Here is a 12079-nt window from a genome sequence, read left to right as displayed (position 1 = left end):
ACAAGAAAGCACTTGAGAGGACTCAAGTGTTCATTAGACATCCGTTCAGCAGGATTTCAGCGTCTGCTTCTTAAACATGGGTGATAATCCAATCTCCATCAGGCACCATTAGAGCTTCATTAATCCAGCCTAATGCTAAACGCAAGTCTCAGTAGCATTCTAAAGCCAAGAGGCAAACATGACTTGCTGTCTCCAAGACAAAACTCCATGCGCCACACCCACCGGGAAGGCCGGCGGACGACTCCTCCTTGCATCGCTGTGTTACATTCTCTGCTGCAAGAATCAACAAGAGTGCGGGCGTTGACCTTCGGATTTGTCCCTGCAGCAAGTGCCTGGGAAAATGAAATTCAGCAAAGCCCAAAATAGGCAGGAGCCTTTTGTGCCTCTCCTAGGCTGGATAGAAGCTGGGACCTTTAATGAACGGCACCCTTGCCAATGACCTTGAAACTGTGTGCATCCTTAAAATGACAAGCAGGGACTCTGACTTCTAGATTTTTAGGGAGATTTCCTATACCCTTGTCTCCTCGGGATTTCAAGTCATCCTCATTCTTTCCTGTTCTGTCCGAATTTTCTTCTCCTTTTCTGAAGTATTCTTTCCCCTTCAAGGTTCATGAACAACATTTACGATAGAGTGACTCTTATCTCTCGGTCATTGTTCGCACACCTTCCCACACTCCCACATGTATTCAGTGCCCACGTCACAATCATAACACTAGCAGCCAACACTTAATGGGCACTGACTATAAGCCAGGTACTCTTCTGAACCTTGGTGTGGATCAATTCATTCGTTCCTCACAACTCTATAAGGCAGATTCTGAGGCAGAAAAAAAAAACTGAAACAGAGAAGTCAACAGAGAAGTCTGTAAACTTGTCTAAGTTCACACAGCCAGTTATGACAGAGGTAGGATTCGAAACCGGGCAATATGGCTACAGGGCCTAGATTCCTAACCACATAACTATTCCGAGTCTTTATAATTTTATGATTGGCACTGGCACGGGTGTCAGAATAATATACCAAGTTCCCAGTCACAAGCTAGAACAGCAGTTCAGAAACTGGCTCTGCGTGAAAGATCTCGAACAACATTAGCCCCGGACAGGGTGCTTTCATGGGGCCACAAAAGGAGGAATGGCAGGGGCAGCAGGGGGGCGTGAGGGCTTCCTGTCTAGCTCTCCTGCCCCAGAGAAGGTTAAATGGAAGCCAAAGGCAGAACCCTGGCGGCAGGCAGGCAGCCCTGGGAGCGAAGAGCCGGTGGTGGGAGGGGAAAACACAAAGCTTTCTGTGAGGAAGAGAATGGGAAGGGCTTTCTTCCCCAGAGAGGCTGTCTCTTCTCCCACAAGCAGGGGCTTTGGGTATGAATAGACCCACTTTAATAGGCACCCTGAAGTGGAGCGTGAAATTCTACTTCCCTGAGAAGCACCCCGCTACTCACTCTTATCTTGGGGAAGGGAGCCTCTGAATGGCATGTCCTAGATCTACTATCAAAGAGCCCAGATTAAACAGGTTGCCTCAATTCCTGTCATTATGCTGCCATGGCACCCGCAATTCAATTGGCTCTCTCAGTCCCTATAGTGACAGGAGAGGCTCTTCAGTGCATGGTTTATGGCCTGGGCTTAGTTAGGTGCCTATGGAACTGACTACACTATCTTTCACCATACAGGGCTAGGGATTCGGGAAAGGACGCTGGCAGAGAGTGAACGGACTGAGTAGGTTGGGTTGTGACAAGACGCGTATACAAAGATCTGGGTCTGCTGGCAAGATGGCCACCAAGGCTACGTGAGTCCTGCCCCCCACACACACACACACACGCATGCCATCTTGACAATATGGCAGGCAGCTAGCCTAAAGGGCTTATTAGAATTCCAATTTGAAAACATTTCCCTTAAGACCCTCAAGGCTGGCTCCTGCCCTCAGCCAGTGTTTCGTGTCCAGTCAAGCCGATAGCCACATTTAGGTGTGTGTTCACGTGACTATGCTTTCGCAATTAATACTTAGGAATTATTATTAGCACATAATGGCTTTGAACAACTTTTTAGATTCTTTCAAGGACTTAAGTAGAATCAGTACTACCTCAGCCCTCTGGGGAAACTGAACCTCTGAGAAGAGAGATAACTTTCCTAAAAATCAGTTATCCACTGGCTTTCCCTATCCTGAGTATTTGGGGTTTACTTGTCTTCACCTTCAAGTATGGCTGACTATGGGGCATTTATTTACCATGTGGACTTTATTTGATTTCAAGTTTTTACTTATTTAAGTCATCTCTACACCCAGGGTGGGGCTCAAACTCACAACCCTGAGATCAAGAGTCGCATGCTGTTCTTACTGAGCCAGACAGATGCGACCCCGTGTGACTTTATTTTTAACACCTTAACCCAATAATTCTATCTGAAGAGTAGAAAACTGAGATTGTTCTCATATTTTGGCCCCTCTGTATCCAGGGTGCCTATAAGGGGGCCGATCGCAACCCCAGTGAGGCAGGTGTTGGGCTGAGGTCCCTAAAGGGGCTCTGGCCTCCGCGTTCAATCTCTTATGACAAAGGAAAGGAGAGATTCTGGAAGTTTCTAAACTTACAACCAGAAAATAGCTGTTCAAATTTGACTGTCTTGTAATGCCTAAAACTTCCACACCCTGACAAATCAGAGTTAAGTTGACATCTCAGCCAATTCCTTATTGGCCAAATAGTTCCACATGAGAAGGAAAGAAATCCACTTTAAAGGGAATTACTGTGCTCACTTTATGACTTGTGCTACGTTTAAGGAGGCTAGCTTGACGAAGAATTTCACAGCTTTTGTTTTATGTTTCTATTATTTAGCTGTAACCCAGCCAAAACACTTTCAGTCTGTTTGTGGATGAAATACCCATCCCAATACCAAACTTAGGCAAGTTTATTACAAGCTATGCTCAGGAGAGTCATAACCAGATGAGATACTAAATTATCTTTTTCCTTACTTCATCGTAATTTTATAGTATATAATTTTATAGTGTCTGGATGTGTATCTATAGGCAAAGTCTGCAATTTAACTCTGATTTTTATTTTAAGTTGGAAAGGTTTAGATACATTGACTGCCTAGAAAGGGCAGTGTTAATTTCTCTGTTCCCAGCTTCTTCCCTCTACGCCATCCCCAAATTGTACCTTATCTCTAAGGAACTGTTCAACCTTTGGTCTTTTAGCTGAGGCAGTCAATGAGGCAGGCAAGTCAGAAAAATCAGGGTGAGCGGACCAATAACCCCATGTGACGGTAATTAACATTGAGCGACCTCTGCTAATGTGCTAGAAGAGAGTAAGAACCTGCCCCCTGGGCCTTCATCCTTAATGAGGTGGCGGGGGGGGGGGGGGTAGATAGGGAAGAAATGATTTGTTGGAAGCAAAAGGAATGGGACGCATCTTAAAATGTCATTTTCAGAGCACAGCCTGGGTGAGGTAAGGAATGAGGTTCTTTCCAAGTCCTTAGCCCTGCTTCATCAAGACTGAGCTCTGGAGGCTTCAGAGATGAGGACCCACGCAGTCGACTAGAGTTAAGTGACCAGCCCAAGGTCACACAGTGAGTTAGCAAGAGTATGAAAATTATAATTCACAGTCTTTGTCTTTCTAGTTCATTGCACCAGGCAGTGAAAAAAACACTCTGTATAATAAAGCCCCAGAGCCATTCTTTTTAGACTTACAGGGGTTGAACAAATTACAACAGGCTCAGAATTTAAGAAGAATCAGTTTGAAACTTAAAATTGAATTAAAACACATAGCTCACAGTTAGAGTACTGGTCACCAGAGTAAAATGTTCTCTCTGATCATGACTTCAGGCCAACATTAATTAAAAAGGAGAGAAGGAAATGGTGTGGATCTGGAAACGCATTCCCTTCACCTACGAGGCCAGCCATTATTGCTCACCCAATTCATTCGACATTCAGTATTTCATTCAAAAAATATTCCTGGATTACTTACGACACACCAAACCCTATATTAGACATGGGGGGATATAATAGTGCGTGAGACAGACAGACACAGAGCCCCTGTACACTCACAGGGTCATCAAGTCACCAACTACCTCCCACACAGGTCAGGCTTCCTTGTCTAGGACACGCCCTTTTACCCCACTTATTCAGGGGCAACACCCTCCCTCCCCCGGCTCAAGTTCCTAAAAAGAGAAACCAAAAGCCCAGTTGCTCCAAAGTTCCGTTACAGCTACTTGACATTTCTTGTGTGATTCCTTAAAAACAATTGATGCATATTTTACCTCTATAGGGAATTCAGGCCTATTTTTACTAAGTGCCCAAAACACCCTTCTTTAATTTTTGTACCAAATTATCCCCTTCTTATTTTCTAGTCACTCCTCACACAGCACTTTTCTCAAAGCCCTTTTCTTGTCTACAGTTAAGATCCCAGTAGGTGGCTAGTAAGGGACAGAGGGACTCTGCAGACCAAAAGCCACGTCACCTAATTATCACCTTGATTGTGCCTAAGGTAATTCCCTGGGCTCTCAGTTCAGTTTGTATGCTTTCTTATTTGGACATATTTTAACATTTGTAGACGATTTTCCAGTCCTGAGGAGGGTCTGTACACAGGCGATTTTCATAATTCTGCTCTTTCTCGAAGCAAATTGTTCCAGGAACAGATTCCTCCGACACAGTAAATTAATTATTCTTCTGGTCCTTATTTCTAATATCTGGGTGCATCACTACTGATATAAAGAAAACTGAAGGGACACCTGGGTGGTAAGTGTCTGCCTGCGGCTCAGGTCATGATGTCGGGGTCCTGGGATCAAGCCCCACATGGGGCTCCCTGCTCAGCCGGGAGTCTGCTTCTCCCTCTCACTCTGTCGCTCCCCACTACTTGTGCTCTCTCTCTCTTAAATAAATAAATAAAATCTTTTAAAAGAGAGGGAGAGGACAACCCTTTTGGGTCCCCTCCCTCTTCGGGAGCTTTGTACCATCACTCAGTAAACCCCGCTTTCCTGCCCACCACTCTGCCCCATCTACCTCTTCATTCTTTGAAGCGGGGCGACCAAGAACCGTGGGCACCGAAGGAAAAAATCTTGTAACCTGTGCTTCTAGAAATTATTAAATGTATTCCTAAATTTGCCAATCGGAAGAATGCCGTTATAACAAACAGTTCACAGTGGTTTACTTCTTCGTTTTCACCGGAAAGTAAGCCTTCTAAGGGTTAAGAATTCTAATTAATGTATGCAATTAAAGCGACTTGAAATAGTATGGGAAACAGCTTACTTTACACACAGTAAAATGTGCGCTTTAATGAGGAAAAAGACAGTCATAAAAGGCTTGTGCAAAATAAATCTTAAGGAAAAAAAAGAAAACTGAAGAGAGACCCTAAAATGGATCATGCTCTTAAAATTCCATTTCGTATCTAAGAAAAGCTGTTTTCTAAAAATCTTTCATTCCTTTAGGGTTTAAGAAAGCTCTACAGGTCACTGTAGGGGAACGTAACAGTATAATGTCAGCAATTACCGGGGCCCTGCCCCCCAGGAAAGGGTAAGTGACATGCCACGAACCCACGGACAGAAGCCAGTTCTATGTGAAGGAGCCCCAGCCTACGGGGCTCGGGTCTGAAGCAACAGAGGGCAATTAAGACTTCTTACTCCTCGTCCTGAAGGGTCTCCTCCTCCTCCTGGATCTGGATCTGGTTCTTCACGGGAGCCAGGGTCTCCGTCTTGGCGTTGTAGTTCCGAAAGCAGACATTGAGCTTCTCATCAAACTCGTTCACGAGGTCCTCCATGGACTTGAAGCTGATTATTTCGGAAGAAAAATTCTCCAGCTCAGAGAGGGAGGGGTCCTCCACATGGTGGGGAGATGAGCCATAGAAACTCTGTGGTTTCTCCTCCCGGTCCTCTGAGCAGCAGGGCCGAAGGTCCTCGAACTCTTCATCCAGACTCACCAGGGGGGCCTCCATTCTTGCCCAGCAATAGGACAACTGCCACTCTCAGGGCTCGTTTATCTAGGAGAAATAAACAAGGTAACGTGAGCTGGGGCTGGGCTTTCAAGGCCAGCTCTGCCGAGGAGCCATGACCACGTAGTCCCTGACTCTGGATCCCTCTGAAAATGAAGATTCCAACTTTCCAGGCATCCACCGCTGTGGCTTACTATTATACACGTGAGGCGTTCAGTGTCATGCGTGTGAATAACCTAAGAGGAGTAAACTTTGGAGACATGTCTGCTCTAGTTCCCCGCTCCAAAAGACAAAGCATAGCGGTTCAGTTGCACCCCCGGACCAGACTGCCTGGGTTTGCACCCTGTTCTGACCCTTACCGGTGGCAACCGTACAAGTTACTTAATTCTCTGTGCCTCCTTTTATTTTTCTCCAGACAGAAAGAATAATCTGCAAGGGATTGTTTTAAGGGTTAAAGGAGTCAACCCAGGTAAGTGCTTAGAACAGTGTCTGGAAGATAATAAACATCATCGTTGTTCTATACATTCTCCGTTTATTATTATTATTATTATTATTATTATTATTATTATTACTACTACCACAGGTCCACATCCTTAACCATGTGCTCTGAAAACCAGAAGTCTCTCATAACTTATTTGGTGGTAAAATCTGACCTGACCTCACTTGGTAACTCAAGCTGATCTACATGAATATAAAGTTGCTTATGGTTTTAATTTATCCCGTTTAGTGTGTTTTGCTGCAGAAATATTAATGTTTTTCATTATGGTGATTGCTGCCCCAGTCCCCAGGAGATGATATACAGAACATGCCCTCTATTACTCCTTTCTAAAATGCCTGGCCCCAAGGGTTTTGGATAGGGATTCACGGACCTGGATATTACTACCCTCATCAATAAATAATAGACCAATAAAGACTTTCAAACAAGCACCTGAGCTTTTCTAAGCTGCACAGCTTCTGTCTGGGGCCAGAGGAATGCATCAAATGATTGGTTAGCCTCAGATAGACCCAACTACCCATGTGCTCCAAGCCAGCCTCCGTTAACCATCCCAGGCACCACCTGCTGAAAAGCCACACACTCAGGCCTGCTTTCTTTTCCACGGCCTTTGGCTGCGATTTATCCAACCATGTGGATATCCAAGCCCTTTCCCAATTTTAATTTAAATTCCTCGAGGGCACAGACATCCTCTGGACATGGTACATGGCAACTAGCTCACGCTGCTCTGCGGCTAGGCAATCAATCAATGAGGTGCGCCCATTGAAAAATGATCATCTGTCCCCCACATACAGTTTCTCATTTTCAATTTCAGGCAGTACAGCCTTGTTGTCTATCATACCCTTCCCTACACACTCTACTTTCTTCCCTGTAACACGGAAAGGCAACCAAACTTTTCTCTCCTGTCTGCATGATTACTGGTCCAGTTAGATGCTGACATTGGAACCACCACCTGAGAACGGGACAGACAGCAAAAACCATGGGTTTTGCCCTGCAAGCGCCATTCTCCATCTCTGCCTATAAAACTTAAACTCTAAATAAGTGAGGCAAAGGTCATGCCAGGCGAGGACCTAGCCAGCTCTTACTAGGATTATACTGGGATTAAGCCAATTACCATCACATCCCGTGAAAACATATTCTAAGTATTTATGGTTTGCAAAGGCAACATGATAAGATATCAAGATAAAGAGATATAAAAGCAGTATGGTATCTTGGAAAGAACATATGTTCAAGAACCAAACAGACCTGCCAATGTGTGGCTAAGTGACAAGCATCATGGGTCCTGATTTTCTCATCTGTTAAAACATGAAAGTGTTGGTATAGAGCTAATGGCGTTGGGAGTTAATTTTAATAACTTATTAACTTAATAATCTTATTTTTAACAATGTTTTATAATCCAATATATCCAAAAGGCTGCATTTCAAAATGTAATCTATATTTTAAAATATTAATGGAACAATTTACATTCTTTTTTCATATCAAGTCTTTGAAATCCAGTGTGTATCACCATACGTTTCCATTTGGACTAGCCATAGGGGGCTCGTGGCTGCCATACTGGACAACACAGCCATGAAACAATACACCACTAATTGCCAGTCGAGGGTTCTTCATCTAGGGTCTACAGACCCCTGAAAGGGCTCTTTGAATAAAACTGTATTTTATGCACTTACAAACATATTTGGGGGAGAATCCCATTGGTTTCTCTACATTGCCAAAGCGGCCAATAGCACAAAAAAGATTGAGAATCCCTGAGTGCCAAAGTTGAGAAAAGACCACAGAGTATAACTGCGAGCAAGGAAAGGCTATACAGATGAGGGGTCTGTGTGGACTAGAGCAGGACTCCAGGTTCCCCTCCTGATCCTATCACTTCTTAGGTGTGAGACTTGGGCAAATTCTCAGCCTCTGATGAATTTGTGCCTCGGTTTTCTCCTCCATAAAATGAGGTTTAAAATAGTATTTAGGGGCGCCTGGGTGGCTCAGTCGGTTAAGCATCCCACTCTTGGTTTGGGCTCAGGTCATGATGTCAGGGTCATGAGCTGGAGTCCCACATCAGGCTCCATGCTCAGTGGAGAGTCTGCTTAAGATTCTCTCTCCCTCTCCCTCTGCTCCTCCCCCCAATCATGCTCACTCACTCTCGCTCTCTCTCAAATAAATAAAGAAGTCTTTTAAAAAATGAAATAGTATTTAAGTTGAAGGTTATTTTGTAGAGTAATGAAGATAATCTTTGAAAGTACTAAGCACAATGTATGGCATGTGTGGTGTCCAAAAAATGTCAATGATTTTAGGAAAATGAGGATAACTCAATCTCATTGAAATGTAGAGGGAGGGTGTTTCAAGTAAAAAAAAAATAAATAAAATAAAAAAAAAATAAAATAAAATTCCCCTGCATGATAGTCTATGTGCAATGCTCCAAATGTTGATTAAATGGGAGAAGGGTTGCTGAGTACATTTTACCACCTTTTTTCCGATTTATTTGGTCAAAAAGCTTCTTGGAACACTGGCCCCATTTCAGAGAGACATGAAAGTTAACCAGCTGATGTTCCAGATATTCACACTTCCTTTAAATCTGTACTCTTCTCTAAGAGAGAAGGGGGAGCCGGACTGAGTGCATACCAGTGGGGTGCTAGTTTGAAACGGCACAGTCTACACTATTAACCAGCAACAAGAGGGCAATCCAACCAGAATCCAAGACAGAGATTGAGTTTTGGGTGTTGGCAACAGGAGGATTATGCTGAAAGCACCTATCCTCAGCCCGGGCAGCCTCTGGAGAAAATGGATTCACCTAGACGATTATAAAAGAGGAATGGGATATCACCGCTCCAGAGTTCAGAAACATGGTCATCTGAACCATCCACAATGTAGCCTGATTTCTTTTCATCAGCTCACTACGCAGGAGCCAAGAAGCTCCTGCCTGGAGATGAAACAAACCCTGAAAAGCCTACAAAACTGGCAATTGGAAGTCACTCCACACCCAAGCTGAGCCGGGTGTTTGTAGGAAGACCGCAGGCTGTGGCAGAGGCCATGATAGCCTGGCTCAAGGAGTGGTCTCTGGGTTGGCGCTAGCAGTCCTTCTAGAACTGGTGCTCCTTCTGTGCTTCCTTTAGCTCACTTTCTTTTGCTCTTCTCCCTTGGTGAGGTGACTTTGCACTCCCACTGAAATGTGCTACTCTTGCATCCTGACAAGCTTGGCCCTGCTTTCACTCCCAGCTCATCTCAGAGGTCTCCTCCCTGAAAAGCTAGGGTTAATACAATTCGTAGCTTAGCCTCTGCCTCTATACTAACAAAATCAATTAAAAAAAAAAAAAAGGCTGGAAGCATGGAAGAAAAAGGGAACCACAGAAGGGTCACCTTGCCTTTTTCTCTTACCCTAGCACAGAGTGCAGGGCCATAGTTTGATTATGTCCTATAATCTATTCCATTTATCTTGGCTCCCGATAGATGGTGTAATTTGGAAAAGAAAAGACGGCTCCCCGCTTGAAAGAGACCCAGTAGCAAACACAGAAGCCTCTCCCTTGCAGCATAATGATGCAGCTTGGGGCTGCAGTAACAAATTTTCACTCCCTGCTTTGCTGAGCTGAGCAGAGTGAAGAGGCAGCAAGGAGAATTCACTATGCCTCCCCCTGCTGGGCCTCTGCACCTCCACAGAGGCCCCATTCCATCTCCCCCTTCTTCCTACCTGCCCCATAGAGCAGTTGATTTCTAGCGCCCCACCCGCCTCGGCCCTAAAATCTGCCCTGCCCTGATCCACCGCAGTTGTCCCACCGCTACTCAGCAAAACCAGCCAGGATACAGGACTGTGCCAGCTTCCCATTTTCACAGAAAGAGTATTTCGTTGAATATAAGTCAGCAACCCCTTTGCGGTTCTGCTCCCCCCTCTTCCCCCTCCTCCTGCTGCTCCATTCACCCTCATTTCATATCCCCCTTCCCCCCACCCCGCCCCGGTTCTGTTGGGGTAAAGAAAGGCTTCTCCAAGCAGCACAATGGCTGGCGCTCCAAGAAAGCTGGGCTCATCCCGCGCAGGCCGCACACATACTCCACGGCCCTTTGGCCAAACAAGAGCGGGACACGGGAGTGGCAAGGAGCTCGGCGGTGTCGAGCGGCGAGAAGGGAAGGGATAGGCAAAAAAGAAGAGAGGGCTGGGATAACACGCCCGTCCTGGGGCTCTGTCAAGCCTCGCGCCCCTGAGCTCCAGAGGCCCTGGGCCCACCGGAGGGCAGCGCTCCCCCCAACCACCACCACCCTCGTCCTTTCTCCGACCTGTTCCGTAGTAAAACAATCGCTCCCGCAGCGTCTGCGGCAGCTGCCAGCGGTTCTGACACTGCAGGAATGCATGGTCCTGGGGACGGGCTCGGCACCCCAGGGAGGGGCACGGGCGGGTGCGGGGTCAGGCTCTTAGGAGCATAGATACTCCGGGGCGTTGAAGGGTAGCCGGACCAGATAACGGTCCTGGGAGGAGGTACAGACCCACTGCCCCACACCATCGGGCAGCATTCCCGGTTCCCCCAGCCCCCAGCCCGCGCCGCGCCTCCCTTCTCTCTCTCTCTCTCTCACACACACACACACACACACACACACTCGCACGCACACACACACTCGCACGCACACGCACGCCAGGCCTGGCTGGGGGGCCGAGGCTCTGATCTGATGATGCTTGAAGTGCCCATCCATCCCACAGTTCCCGGCCCGGGCGCTGCGCTCCCGTGAAGGGCTGGGCAGGAGGGCGACGGCCTCGGGGCTCTTCCGTTCCGATTCCAGGATGGGACGGGCTGGGGGAGCGGGGCTGCGGCGCCCCCCTCCCCGACCTACTGGCGGAGAAGCCCGAGTCGCGAGGCCTCTCCTTCACCACCCCGTCCAACCCCCACCCACGGCAGGGGGTCGCTCAGGCTAAGGTCGCCCCCCGCGACGGCACCTGTGCGGGTCCTGGCGGAGGGAGGCGGATCGCGGGGCTCAGCGGGACACCCCCATCCACTGGCCGCCGGGAGCGGCCGGAGCACAGCGCGGCGGCGGCGGCGGCAGCGGCAGCGGCGAGCCAGCGAGCGCTCCCCCCGCAGCTCGGCCGGCGCCCGGCTCCGCTCCCCTCCTCCACCCCGCCCCCTCCGCCCCCTCCCCGCGCTCGTGCCCGGGCCCTCAGGGGCGCGCCCGCGCTCGGGCACCCGCCCGCTGACACGCGCCGGGCCCGACGTCATCTGCTCGTTAGCATTCAGAGCCTTCCTTGCAGCATGTGGCCTGCCTGTATTAATATTTATGACTTACTATTTCTCCCCCCTCTAACATTGGACTTGCTGCTTCACTCATGCATATTCAGAAGCTCCAAGATGTGTGCGTGCAGTCACTCCCAATAGGGCTACCTCACCGCGCCTGACACTGTAGATTCTCCGTGAAAACATAGGCAGGTGGCTGAGGCGATGGGCAGGCGGATGCCCTCAAACTCACCAAAGACTCCCTTAGACTTTTTCGGGCTCTGACTCATTCTACTCTACTGGACACCGAGGTGGGCAAGCCCAGGGGCCCAAACCCAGTTCAGACCTCAAGCCAAAAGTGATAAAGGCATTCACCACCCAAAGATGCAGGATGAGAGCTGGATCCAGGCTGCTAAAGCTGAGTGAGGTTTCTGGCACAGGAGGGCTTGAGGTAATAGAGGATAACTCACCAGGGGATATAGGGAAGGACCCTGGGATCCTATGAAAAT

The 12079-nt window shown here is 47.7% G+C and overlaps 1 protein-coding gene across 4 annotated transcripts in view; it reads right to left on the bottom strand.

The window, feature by feature from the left end:
• FEZ1 (fasciculation and elongation protein zeta 1) overlaps window positions 1-11485 on the bottom strand; it is a 43824-nt gene extending 32339 nt beyond the window's left edge. For 2 of the 4 annotated variants that reach the window (XM_045798066.2, XM_045798068.2), the window contains exons 1-2: window positions 11300-11485; window positions 5590-5945 (exon numbers count right to left, since the gene is read on the bottom strand). In XM_045798066.2, coding sequence (XP_045654022.1) covers window positions 5590-5900 — 311 coding nt within the window. In that variant the 5' untranslated portion in view covers window positions 5901-5945; window positions 11300-11485. Of the gene's footprint in view, window positions 1-5585; window positions 5946-10647; window positions 10847-11299 lie in introns of those variants that run through there. The other 2 variants (XM_045798067.2, XM_087868308.1) reach the window with 2 other exon arrangements.
• Between the last annotated feature and the right edge of the window lie 594 nt (window positions 11486-12079).

This window comes from Ursus americanus, chromosome 16, assembly GCF_024610735.1.
Source record: "Ursus americanus isolate L20-20 chromosome 16, mUrsAme1.1.p, whole genome shotgun sequence".
Lineage (NCBI taxonomy): Eukaryota > Metazoa > Chordata > Mammalia > Carnivora > Ursidae > Ursus > Ursus americanus.
This window is presented reverse-complemented; position numbering and strand designations above follow the sequence as displayed.